Source organism: Boleophthalmus pectinirostris, unplaced genomic scaffold (genome assembly GCF_026225935.1).
Source record: "Boleophthalmus pectinirostris isolate CB_2022bp ecotype Guang Dong unplaced genomic scaffold, ASM2622593v1 HiC_scaffold_3, whole genome shotgun sequence".
NCBI lineage: Eukaryota > Metazoa > Chordata > Actinopteri > Gobiiformes > Gobiidae > Boleophthalmus > Boleophthalmus pectinirostris.
In genome coordinates, this window is record NW_026571299.1 from 34,119,144 (window position 1) to 34,132,678 (window position 13,535).

Here is a 13,535-nt window from a genome sequence, read left to right on the forward strand (position 1 = left end):
TTTGCTTGGGCGCACAGATGACAAAGCAGCTTAAGTTTTTAATTTGACTGAAAATGGTGTTATCGATTTCTTCTAAACATTTCTAGTGATGGAGAAACTCGATCGATTGATGAGAGGAGGTAGGTAAATAATTAATTAACTGTTAATCATTTCTTAGACAGTGTTTGAATGGAGTAGTTGTGGACTAATTTGTGTTCATGCAGTGCCACAGCGTGAGACTTTTAGCAAACTTCAAGACAATGACAGATTTCCATTTCTTGGTAAGATAAATACTAGTAGGATGGTAGAAATGTTTTAATTCTGATAATAAATTATGTGTTATAAAATGTTTTATTTATTACAGGTAAGGAATTTTTGGTCAAATATGGGGATGCAGTCATTGGATGGAAGTTTCTGTGTCTCCTCTGCGAACGGAAGCTGTCAGCAGATGAATATGCTGGACATGTATTCAGCTGGGATCATGTGGCTACTTTTCTGGTAAGTGCATCAAATTTAGAAGAAAACAGCATGTCTGTTATATAAGTCCACTCTGTGAACAGAGTAATAAGGAGTATGAATTGAAGATGCCCGTAGCCCTAGGCTAGACCCTAGGGACTAATTATGGGACTAATATTTTTAGAATGAGATGCAAAAATGCCATTAGGCCGACCTACTGTCTGTAAATATGACATAAAGTGTCAGAATAACAATAAATGTTGCCTAAATAAACCCAATTTAAAATCCACTAGAACCAAACCTAAGTTTTTTAAACAATTCAAGATTTACAGTGAATTTTTAAATCACTAAATATATCGGCGATTATATCAGCTATCGGCAGCTCCAACTCCCATTTTATCGGCATCATATCGGCCGCAGCAAAATCCATATCGGTCGGGCCCTCGTTTACACTACATCACAGCACTTCAGCCGTTGTGAAAAAGGTCTATTAGCATCGCAAGCTTCATTTGAGTAACGCTAAACGCTAAGTCACACTTGATTAGTCCACTTTGACGTATGCCGTTATTTTGATTTAGGAGACAAATAATGAAGAAAATAGTTATTTTTTCGTTTTCTTATTTTTGGTTTTATTTTGAAAAACAAATTAATGAATGATACACAGATTGAGGCCGATCTGGGCGGAGACTCTGCTCAGTCCTCATTTAAATTTTAGCTCGCACACACACCACTTTCTCTCGCAGGTACAACATTTATTGAACACATATCACATCACAGTTTTGAATGGCAGTGCACTAGTCTATGTGTAAGAGAAAAGTGGTATGTGTGTTGTTTTTGAATGTCCATGTGCAAGACAAAAGTGATGCATGTGCAAAGTAAAAGTATCATATATATCATAAATATTCATTAAATCATTAAGTATTTATTCATAGGGGCCAACTGCTATGGTCTATTTAAGTTTAATTATAAGAACTGGCGACCTATTTTTAATTTAATTTAGAAAGTGATTTATTTATTTTTAGATATCTACAGTAGGAAAACTAAATGTTATGATTTATTGTTCATGCTAACAAAAGTTCTGGGTATTAATAACATTTTACTTTATTTTTGAATTCAATGTTAACAGCATAATTTGTGTTTTAAGATAATAAATAATGTTAATTTAAACAAGTTATCAAAATTGGAAGAGAATCAAAAATCGGGAGTCCAAAATCGAATCGAAAGTCGAATCAAATCATGTCTTAAACAAATAATCCCATCCTTAGTCATTTTGTCCTATGTTAGAGCAGTTTGAGGAGAAGGGCCTCAAGTGTCCTTTTGTGTCCTGCAGTCTGGGCATCACAGCCAAGGGGAACCAGCTGAACACAACAAGAAAGGCTCTAAGACCTTTAACCTTTTGACTGAGACACAAAGGCAACTGAGGATGCACAGTGTAAATGTTGTAGCAAAACGGCAGCAGTTTCTCTCTGTATCTCACAAGCAGTGTTGGGAAGGTTACTTTTAAAATGTATTCCCCTAGAGATTACAGATTACATACCTCAAAATGTAGTTTGTAATGTAATCCATTAAATTACTTTAGGTGAGTAACGTAATCTGAATACTTTGGATTACTTGATTTGCTGGTTTAGACCTGGTTTATTCCTGGTTTAGTCCTGGTTTTAGTCCTGCTTTAGTCCTGCTTTAGTCCTGTTTTAGACCTGGTTTGGTCCTGGTTTAGACTTAGTTTATACCTGGTTATAGACCTGGTTTTAGTCGTGGTTTAGTCCTGTTTTAGTCCTTGTTTAATCCTGGTTTAGTCCTGGTTTAGTTCTTGTTTAATCCTGTTTTAGTCCTTGTTTAGACCTGGTTTAGTCCTGGTTTAGTCCTTGTTTAGACCTGGTTTAGTCCTGGTTTAGTCCTTGTTTAGACCTGGTTTAGTCCTGGTTTAGTCCTGTTTTAGTCCTTGTTTAGACCTGGTTTAGTCCTTGTTTAGACCTGATTTAGTCCTGGTTTAGTCCTTGTTTAGACCTGGTTTAGTCCTGATTTAGTGTCCAGCAATGAGTGGAATTACCGAGGAAAAAAAAAGAAAAAGAGATATAGCCCAAAATGTGAAAACGGGAAAATACCACCATGTAATCCATTTATTTCAACAAAGTAACTGTAATCCAATTACCACTCACTGAAACAGTAACTGTAACTGAATACAGTTACTCATAATTTGTACTTTGATTACGTAACTCCGGTACATGTAATCTGTTACTCCCCAACACTGCTCACAAGCACTGCACATGCTGCACTTTTTAGTTGGTTTTAGTATTAATATGGACTGACTGGTGGGAACTACAACAGCTGGGCTGACTTGTTCAGTTGTCCCTCTCAAATAACATTACAACCATAAGCTAGCAAGTTCCACAGTTAAAAAGCTGACAGAATGCACACATAGGAAAGCCTATGATCTTGAATTATTTGTTTTCAAGAACAATTATCACCCAGGATCATTAGATTTGGACACCACCACTGAAGAGATATTACTGGACTTGGCAAAACAAGCTGCTCACATTCATTGTGTTTCAAATGAACAGGTACATAATTGTATTTTGCAAAGGTGTGTTTTGTTTTATTTTGTTTATCTTTCAAAAATGTTCTGCCTTGCAGATAATTGAGGTTAACCAAAGGATCTTTGAGGTATCTGACTATGACACAAGTAAGTATTGAAATTTATACTTGTACTGTATTCCTGATTTCACCAGAAGATTTATACAAAAAAAGTATACTGTATATTTTTTGTTTTATTACTTAAAGCGGTATGCTTACTGTCAGCTGAAAAGGCAAGAGGTGGTAAAGGAACACTGATCCCTTGTATCACACCAAATATGAAATTGGGTAAGTCAAAGTTATGTACAGTATTGAGAAGATGTCAGATTATGTATGTGAAATTAAGACTCCCAGTTTCTAGCATAACTCTTGTCAAAATGGCTGAATGGAAGGACAGGTTTTTAAGATGACTCTAAAAATGTTATGTTGTGCTGAGTGTCTTTGGAAGAGTGCATTTCAAGGCAATTTGCTGGCTGGATTTTCTTTGAAAAGCCTTGATGCTGTTTTCAGCATTCCACACTCAAATTAGCACTTGTTTCTATTCAGCATGATGTTGCATAGACACAAGTGCTAATTTGAGTATGGAATGCTGAAATCAGTACCAATTTAATAAATGGGAAATTAAGTTTTAAATTATTATTATTAATTAATATTCATTATTTTTTAGGCAAACACTGAGTAATCTTTTTGCTGCCTTATCTACACTTAAACATGGTACTCTTATTTTGTAGCCGTAAGGAATCTGGCTATGCAAGAAAATAAAAAGAACATCACTTTTGTTGACACTACTACTGCAAATTCTCAAGCGCCACCCCAGCTGGTGAGTAAAGCTTAAAAGTCTAAAATGACAAAACTGACACAAAGAAGAACAATCACTGATATAGTAAACTTCTTTAGCCACTGTTCAGTCCTGTTATAGACATGATTTAGTGTTTTCACCTGGCATGGTCTTATATTAGATGTGACAGTTAAAAAAAGCAGTAAAGAAGCTTTTTTTTTTCATATATAATGTACCCTCTTTATAGGATGGAAAGATTGAAATCCTCCCGGAGTCTACTCCCTCAAACACCAGCCTCTCATCTAAAACTGAAACTAACACCACATTTAAAAAAGACAAGTCTGCAAGTGCTACTGCCACAGTGTGCCAGTGTTTGACCAGTACAGCAACTACTCCGTCTCCAACCATTTCCTCTAGTCTTTTAACAACCAGATGTGTAATTCCCATAGTTGAATGTAAAAGTGTGACTTCTGGTAAAGACAACAGTGATAAACTTGAATCAGTCATGTCTGCCAGTCCCACAACTAGTGATACATCCAAACCAAACTCCAAATCTATTTGTAAATTCATCACCAGCATATCTGTCAACCGAAACATGTCGACACCAGCAATGACCCACCTGAAACCATATGACACTGATGATGTGAGCCCAAATACTCAAACCGTTACCTCATCGATAGTAGAGGACTCCACAAAAGTAACATATTGTCTGCCTATTTCTGATGCTGCAAAAGAAGCTCAAGAGCTACAAGTTGAATCGATTCCATCCGACGCCGTGCACAAATGTGAAGCAGACTCTATGGCCAGTGAACCAGTCTTTCAAGTTGCTCTATCAGACAACAATCTTTTATCAACAGCTTATAAATCCACACCCAAAATATTGGAAGGCCACACCAAATCTACAGTAAACCAATTAAAGTTGAATACAAATGCAATGAGTATTCAAAACAATGGTCCATTACAAAAAATTAACTCGTTCACACCTACTACACCCAACTGTGACCTACAGACAACAGAGGCATCTGAAAAAAAAACTACAGCAGATTGTCCTAAAGTTGGTAAGTGTTCTGTTTTATGAATACAAAAATAGTTGTTTACTGGTTGTCTCACATGTTAATCTTTTCCAGGGTTGGACCTCATGCTTAAAGTGATATGTAATGAGAGCATGCACACCTATTGTTTTGCATGTTCAGTGATTCTGGAAAAATCTGACCATCTGACCAGTTTGACCCATCAAAAAAATTATGTGGTTAGTATTAATTATTTCTGTCCATAGCCAGGATAAGCTTTGGATAAATATTAGCAGTTAGTTGGTTCTAGAAATTGGTAAGATCAGTATGAGAGTAATTTGCACAACAAAACAGTCAAATATGAATTAGACAATAAAAATACTTTTTTTGTTTTTATTATTATTATTAATTTCCTTTTAAACACAAACTGCATGAGGTAAAAAAAGTTCCAAATGTGCTATGTAACTAATAAATAGCTTTGTAAAAATACAAGTTTAATATTCTGAGAGGTTTTTGGCCAATATTGCCAAGCAAATTTTATTACACCAATTTATAAACCAAAATGGGACATCATCTGACTCGTCAATATCTGATCTGAACTTTCAATATCAGCAAAAATACCCAATACCAGTATCGTATCGGTGTATCCCTAAATAAAAATAAAGATATCTGCGGAGTTATTTAACAGTGACATTGTAGTGTAGTTATTGGAGAAATTGACTAGCTTTTTTATACTATTTTAGAAAGCAAAGTATCCATCGTGGAGTGGCAAGCCAAATGAGGCCAAGCTCAGTGATATGGTAGCACAACTTGCTGATTATGAGAAAGTTCAAAAAATCAGTTGCAAGGTAAGATTTGCTTTAATGTTTGTTTACTTATTGTGCTCATTCTAGTACGTATATTGTTTTCAACTGTTTTAAGTGGTTTACCACACAGACGGTAATCAAATAATGTTGTTTTTCATTTCAGGAAATTCACGTGTCTCTGGATGTGTACAAAGAGCTCAAGAGTCTTCCAGATGTCAAAGGTAAAATAATCTTATCTGGAGAATGGGGAGGGCAAAGAAACATAGTCTTAAAATAATATAAAGAGGTTCTTAAGCCAGTCTTTGTAAATTCATTCCCCGTTTACTTTGTAGAGAACAATCTTACAGTTCATATTTGTGTGACAAGCATTCCACAAATGATTTAATCTGTTTTGGTGTTGCTTTATTATTAATTAAAACTTTGGATCCTTCAGTACTTCTGTCTATTTTTAGCAGGTGACTATAGTCTTCTATTCTCCTTACAGCAATAGAGAAAGTAAAAGGTTTGATCAGAAAGAAAAGGCCAAAGAAATCAGTTCAACAACTACTATCTGCTGCAACAAGTGATGTGTCTTCCAGTCCATATGACATTCACTTGAGTCCCAATGTTTCAATCAGCCCATGTGATGTCATGAGCCCTGACCTTGGTAAATTTGTTTTGTAGTATCACTTGTATTTCAGAATGACAATGAAGTTCATCTAAAGAGGTAATGTTAATTGTATACAAATGCACTCTCAACAGGAAAGGAAGATAGTCAAACCAAACAGCAGGCAAAGAGTATTGCTGAGCCCATTAAAAAATTACCTATGTCATCTCCAAGCCCCACAGTCCAGAAACCAATGTCTAAAGTAGCTCCAAGGATTATAAAAGGTTAGCAACAAATATACATAACATTTTCAAATGTTACATAAATGTTGTTCTGTTGTTAATGTAAATATTGTATAGGCTCAACAACAGATGACCTTAGCACCTTGTCCCATATTCTAAAGGTAATAAACAGGACAGTTATTGGTGAGTAACCATATTACCTTTCAAATGTTTTTATTTTTGAAGTAGCACAGAAGAGTTAATATTATTTTCACTGTCAGGTCTTAGTTTTGTGTGGGAATGCAGAGTTGTACCACCCAAGCTTCCAACTTTTTACCTTTGTGAAAGCTGCCATCTGACCATCTCTGTCAATGAGATTTGTGAGCACATGATAAGCGCTGAGCACAAATTGAAGTACTTGGTGAGTAGAAGTAAATGCACTTTTTATTACTGTTTCAAGACGTATTAAAGCATTTTTGTTTTCATCAGATGAGACAGTATCCAAGGTTTCTGTACTGGATAAAGGAGGAGCTCCTTCCAGAGATGATAGATGAGCTAATAAATGACATTGCAGGCTGGGTTTGGTGCCGGGAAGAATTCATGGATGCCCAGGTTCATGTTTGTTTTATTTTATTATTAAAAAGTAATAATACATGTAGGGGTGGGATGAGATAGAATTTTCACAAGACAAGACAAGACACAAGGTAGGGTCCACGAGATCGAGTCGAGATGAGCTTTTGAACCAATTTACAATAATACAATAATTGGATCAACTCACAATTTTGGTCTCATGATTTTAATTGGTTTGATTTCTTTATATATTGTGAATTGGTTTTATGTGTTGATAGTTATAAAAAAAAAAAAAAAAAAAACTAAATTAAGTCACTTTCATCATATGCTTGTTGCATGCCCCCCCCACGGCTCTATGTACACATGGTGCAGGGGGACACAGAATAGACAGACAGAGGAGGAGCACTTTTCTCTCTTCTTTCTCATTTTAAACTAAGTGATTATAGATGAAGAAGGCCTAAATATCTTTTTGTGGAGTGTTAAAAACACTGCATGTCCCATGCTGCGAATTAGGCGTGCATATATTTGATTATATTAGACAGAGTTTCTCTGTTTGAATATTCGAGCTACATGTCTCTATGTGGAGGAATCTTTTAGCTACAGCTGCTCAAAGATACGCAACTATCCAGAGCTTAAAGGAGGTGCGTAACCTTTCATGCCCATGCCAAATATAGACTTTTCATCTCGCGAGCTCCCGTCCCATCCCCAAATACTTGTGTAATTAATGTGTCTTTTTGTTTTGACTGATAGATTGTACTTTTGAGTGAAGAGTGCTCTGAGTGGGTACGAACAGCACCAATTGCTGAAGGTAGATGTAATGTACTACTTTTTCAACAGGTGAAGACTGAAATTGACTATGTTTTTGCATTTTTATCCAGCATTGAATGTGGTGCACAGGATAAAGCAAGAAAAGAAAACAACCACTCTTCCACTCATTGCGACATCACAACACAGTGAGTCCCTCTGATTTGTCTAGCTTTATGCCATTTTTTGATTATTGCTGTATTTGTATTAATTAGTTTCTGCAATCGGAAATGTGCATATGAACAGTTGAATCAAGAGAGCATCATAGGACTGTGACGCAGGTTGACTGTGTGCGGGTTGGGGTTCAGTGGGTAAGGTTTAAAAAAATACAAAGACATGAAGTGGTGGTCCACAGTTTACTTTTTTGGTTCAATTATTACAAAACATGCAAGAGCAAACAAGTGCAGGCTGCAAAATGGAGGCAGGCAGCAGTTTCCTCTCCAGCAACAGAACACAGAATGATGTATGGAGGTGCCTTTTATCTTGTCTGACTAATTGGGCAAAACTACATTGGCTAAAACAGTGACAAAATTAACATTTAAAATACTGACCAAACACTCCATAAAACTGACCCAATACCAAATAACTATTAAAACCCCAACTATACACATAAAAACCCTAAAACCATACACCAATTAAACTTTAAAACCCATAAACAAATAAAACACCTAACCTACTACTCCTGTACAATATATTACACTTGATCCAGCCCAGAAGTGGGAGCTCGTTTCCAGAGGGACTCTTTTAGGACCTGGACAGAAGAAAAATTAGGTAAGTTGAAAGCAAACCACACCATCCACTAAAACACAATAAAATACACTGACGCATCAACAGTTAAAAAAAAAATTCAAATATATTACATTGCAACATATATATTGCACAAATTAAAAGGTAATTGCTTAATTATGTCTCCATTTCCTCCAGAGACCAGCAGCTGTCAATTAAAGTGCCACTGTGCCTCAGAATTAAAAGCAGTAGAAGGAAAGACAATAAATACATTTTATAACCAGTTGTGTGCAATGTATTTTGTAATATGTGCAAATGTGTTTAAAGTGCTGTGTGCTATCAAAAGTGCAGTGTTTTAGTGTCTTAGTGAAGAGTGAAGGTGCTGAGTGTTCTTATAGGTAACAAACCAGCCTGTTACAAGGACACAACAAACGTTGGATACATCATATAATCTTTAAACAAGTTAATTATCATACCTGTATATCACTCTGATCTACAATCCATGGTGGTGGTTATGAAAAAAAAATATGATCAGTAACTACATAAGAGAAAGTCGATGAGGTGTTCATATAATTAAAGTTCATTTTGCAATCATGTCCCTTCACAAAATAGCAGAAAAGAAATATGTGCTGCTTAATTGCTCCAAAAGATATATTTAAACAAATTAGATGGAAAAAAAAGGGTAACACTTTATAATAAGGTGCCATAATAAACGACAAACTAATTATTAACTAACCCTTTGTTAGATATTTTAGTAACAATTAATAAATATTATTTGGCACAAATTAATATTTTTTTCATCATTAACTAAACATTAGTTGTTTGCATAAAATCTGTGTATTAATGTTTTAACAAATATAAAACAATCTAATTAATATATTACTATATGTTATCTAAATGTCTTTTCTGCACTAATTAATAGTTATTTTTACATCATTTAAATGTTAAATGTTTATTTACAAACTACATATTAATATAATAATAATAAAATGATTGTCGGCAATATTCGGCACGTTTTCGCTGAAAAAACTCAAGCGGCTTATCAGAGTGATTGGGGTGTAATGTATTTAAGTGACGCCTTAATTTATTGGGCTTCATGCTGTCCGCTGCCAACATTTTTAGACACAGTAAGCACACGGGTCTTTCCTCGTCTCCCACCGTAGTCACAGTGAAGCCAAGCGCTACATACGCTTTGTCATATTTCCTCGTCTTAGCTTTCGGGAGATTTTCGTTTGTCTCTTTATCTCCGTCTCTCTCCGTCTGTCTTCTCATCCCTGTTAAATATTTTTCATGGTGTCACTTGAGGGTCTGCTACACTTCGTGTCTACACTTCATACTCAAACTCTGTGCTGTGTGCAAAGCGCGCATGCTCAGTGCAAACAAAACTCCTTCACCACCGAGCGAATGCTCCCTGCGCACACTCTGCCAATGAGAGCGCCACTGCCCCCTAATGTAGTGGAAGTGCAATTGCACTTTATTCTAGGACAGTAAAAAAAAATCAAAATAAAATAAAAAAGCATGTTCCCCGAGGTCAAACGCGCCCCCCTTGACGGAGCCTCGCGCCCCCCCAGGGGGGCCCGCCCCACTATTTGAGAAGCACTGTATTAAACTGTGCTCCTACCTATCTCAATATGAACCACTCCTCATAGGATCCTTACAATAAAGGAAAAAAGGCTGAGCTTAATTAATATAGTAGTATTATATAGCTATGTGGGGCACCTTATAATAGTTGGAACAGTAATTATTAACTATTTACCAATATTTCTTATAACACTTGTTAACGATAGCTAATATTTTACAGTGGGTCTCTCACACTGGAAATGAATGATCTTAGCACACACTGTTGGAAAGGAGGATGACAATACATTATTTATAAAGTTAAAGGACTCGAGAACACTGATGGTTAACCTCATCATAAAAGATGATCAAACTAGGACACAACAGAATGTATAAAATTGCATAGCAAATAAAAAAAAAAAAGTATACCAAGTATTTTTAAAGTGTCAGTATTAGACTCAATGAAGACCAGTACTTGTTTGAGTCTACATAACTAACAGAGCACACCATTTCCAATGTCTTTCTCCTATGAAAGACAAGGTATACTTAAATTTTGATCCCCTCAGAACCCCACTGTGCTTAAGTTATATATGTGCAGAAAACTGTAAACATACAGTCAAGCCCAAAATTATTCATACCACTGACAAATTTACTTTTATTTTTCCTGATTGGAAATGACACAGGCATCTCCCAGAAGATTATAAGACAATGTACAAGAGGCATCATTGTGGAAAAAAATATTTCTCAGCTTTTATTTACATTTGAACGAAAAGTGGCATGTCCAATTATTCATACCATGCTATTGATTATTCTTGATAATCAATAGAAAAGCCTTTATTGGCTATTACAGCAATCAAACGCTTCCTATAATTGCTGACCAGTTTTTGCATGTCTCCACTGATATTTTTGCCCAGTTATCTTTAGCGGTGAGCTCCAATGCTTTCAGATTGGAGGGACTCCTTGCCATCACCCTGATCTTTAGCTCCCTCCACAGATTCTTGATCTATTGTACTTTGTTCATGGTGCTGTTTACTGTGATTAGACTCCCTGGCCCATTGGCTGAAAAAAGCATTAGGTTCACACCACCATGTTTGACAGTGGGGATGGTGTTTTTAGGGTTGAAGGCTTTTTTTTTTTTACGCCAAATCATCTATACATCATTGTGGCCAAACAATTCAATTTTGGTTTCGTCTGACCATAAAACAAAAGACCAAAAGTTTTCTTCTACGTCCGTGGAACCCAGCAGTATGTAGTGTCTGTTGGATTGTCTGGCTTGAGATGTTGTCACCAGCAGAGTCCAGATTCACCTGGATGGCCTTGGTGGTGATCTGTGGATTCTTTTACACCTCTCTCTCTATCTTCCTGGACAGCAAAGGTGTCACATCTTGTGAGATTTTCCACACTGTGGAACGTCTTGTATTTTTTAATAATTCTTTGCACTATCGCCACTGGAACTTAAACATTTAGATATGGCCTTATAGCCCATTCCTGACTTGTGAGCGGCCACAATACGCAGCCATAGATCCTCAGAGAGCTCCTTTGTCTTAGCCACGACTGTTCACACACCAGCTGCAAAGACCTGCTGTTTTTCACCTGTTCAGTTGCTTAAAACAGCTCTTCCCAATGAATCAAGGTAATCAGGAAGTTTTAGAACAGCTTGTGCTGTTTGGAATGGTATAGAACTTCAGATTTTTCCATAGACTCTGACAGTTTACAAAGAGTATGAATAATTTTGGACATGCTGCTTTTTGTTCAAATGTAAATAAAAGCTGAGAAATATTTTTTCCACAATGATGCCTCTTGTAGTATGTTAGATAGATAAGGTAGATAGGTAGATTGGTAGATAGATATGGTAGATAGATAGCTAGATAGATAGGTAGGTGGATGGGTAGATGGATAGATATGGATTGATGGATTGATAGATTGATAGATGGATATGATAGGTAGATATTGTAGATATGGTACATAGATATATTATATATATAGTTACCCCTCTGGCACTGAAAGAAAAATCGACAGTCATCACTAATATAACTTGAAACTGATAGAAGCAATAATAAATAAAAATTTACTGAAAATTGTCCAATGAAAATCAAATATTGCTTTTCACCTGTGGTTAAACAGAATCATTAAAAAAACGAAATAATGAAACTGGCCTGTACAAAAATGATGGTACCCTTAACGTACTGTCTAACCTGATTCATCAGCCGGTTTCACTTCGCGGAAACCGTCTGACCTCACAGCATTAGAATTTGTTCGGTCGACAGTAGGTGGGTACTACTTTTTTATTTAACCAATCGCTGCTACTTGGTCGTGATGTATGAAATGCACCGCTGACGGCTAACTGGTATATTAAGCTTTTCCCAAATCCCATAGGAAGAAGGGCAATAACGTCATTCCCCTTGATAAATTCACCAAACATTCTCTTTGTTTTGGCTTTAAATCCTCAATCTCGGGAATCGTTGCCAACACATGTATGGCTCTTCGCTGATTGTCTGGTGCCCGGACTCGCATTTCTGGGGTTCTTGCAAACTGTCAAGTGTTATTTTGATTCCTGACCTAGTTGCTGGAGAGAAATTTAGTGGAGGCATTAGGTGGCGCAAGCCTGGCTAGGCACCACCCTCCCTAGTGGTTGAAATGTGTCTGTAATATGGTCAATACAAATGTTATCCCTTAAAAAAATGTATTAATATTTTAAATATGTCAATAAAACAAAAGGATTGTATGAAATAAATATGAATCCTAGTCTGAACCAAGTCTAAACCAGGACTGAACCAGGAATAAACCAGGTCTAAAACAGGATTGAACCAGGACTGAACCTGGACTAATCTAATCTAATGGACTTGAGAGAGAGAGGGAGAACCCTGAGCCCGGGGAACAGGGTGTCTGCAAAACACGATTGAGTGATGGCAGCACTTTAGCCACGTGAAGTGCAGAACTCTGCACTCTGGTCCTTTCTCCTGCGGTCACCAAAACGTCTACACGGGTGCACGTCTGGTCCCATCCAGACACTCAGTCCTGGTTCAGTTGTGATTTAGTCCTGTTTTAATCTTATTAGTTCAGTCTCGTTTTAGTCCTAGTTCAGTACTGGTTTAGACCTGGTTTAGTCCTGTTTTAATTTAAGGACACATGTTATTACACATTGGTAAGTTACTAGTTTGTTTTTTTTTTTGTTTGTGTGTATTTTTCTGAACATACCGGTATGCTAGGTCATATCTGTGTTCGAACGTACCTTCCTTCAGTTTAGAAACATGGGAGTCATCACCGCTATCAAGGTTGGTGTCAGATGTTTGAGCGGAGGGTAGCGTTTTGTCCTTCGCTGCTGTATTGATCCTTCTTAGAATATTTCCAGAACTGTTGCCTGCTAACATTTTGAGGAGGTTGCCAGTGTTAATGTTAAACAGTTAGCCTATTATTTATGAACTGATAGGTCTTATTCGTATTCGAACTTACTGTTTTTAGAGATGT

At 36.5% G+C, this 13,535-nt stretch overlaps 1 protein-coding gene across 7 annotated transcripts in view; it reads left to right on the forward strand.

The window, feature by feature from the left end:
• LOC110168590 (uncharacterized) overlaps positions 1 to 13,535 on the forward strand; it is a 32,527-nt gene that overhangs the window by 10,394 nt on the left and 8,598 nt on the right. For 3 of the 7 annotated variants that reach the window (XM_055160207.1, XM_020934039.2, XM_055160209.1), the window contains 19 exons: positions 87 to 119; positions 204 to 260; positions 344 to 477; positions 2,892 to 2,996; positions 3,070 to 3,118; positions 3,217 to 3,297; positions 3,741 to 3,829; positions 4,035 to 4,845; positions 4,915 to 5,036; positions 5,541 to 5,645; positions 5,767 to 5,824; positions 6,088 to 6,249; positions 6,345 to 6,473; positions 6,549 to 6,614; positions 6,692 to 6,831; positions 6,900 to 7,022; positions 7,731 to 7,788; positions 7,859 to 7,933; positions 8,499 to 8,555. In XM_055160207.1, coding sequence (XP_055016182.1) covers positions 87 to 119; positions 204 to 260; positions 344 to 477; positions 2,892 to 2,996; positions 3,070 to 3,118; positions 3,217 to 3,297; positions 3,741 to 3,829; positions 4,035 to 4,845; positions 4,915 to 5,036; positions 5,541 to 5,645; positions 5,767 to 5,824; positions 6,088 to 6,249; positions 6,345 to 6,473; positions 6,549 to 6,614; positions 6,692 to 6,831; positions 6,900 to 7,022; positions 7,731 to 7,788; positions 7,859 to 7,933; positions 8,499 to 8,555 — 2,454 coding nt within the window. Of the gene's footprint in view, positions 1 to 86; positions 120 to 203; positions 261 to 343; positions 478 to 2,891; positions 2,997 to 3,069; positions 3,119 to 3,216; positions 3,298 to 3,740; positions 3,830 to 4,034; positions 4,846 to 4,914; positions 5,037 to 5,540; positions 5,646 to 5,766; positions 5,825 to 6,087; positions 6,250 to 6,344; positions 6,474 to 6,548; positions 6,615 to 6,691; positions 6,832 to 6,899; positions 7,023 to 7,730; positions 7,789 to 7,858; positions 7,934 to 8,493; positions 8,556 to 8,708; positions 9,170 to 13,535 lie in introns of those variants that run through there. The other 4 variants (XM_055160210.1, XM_055160212.1, XM_055160211.1 and 1 more) reach the window with 4 other exon arrangements.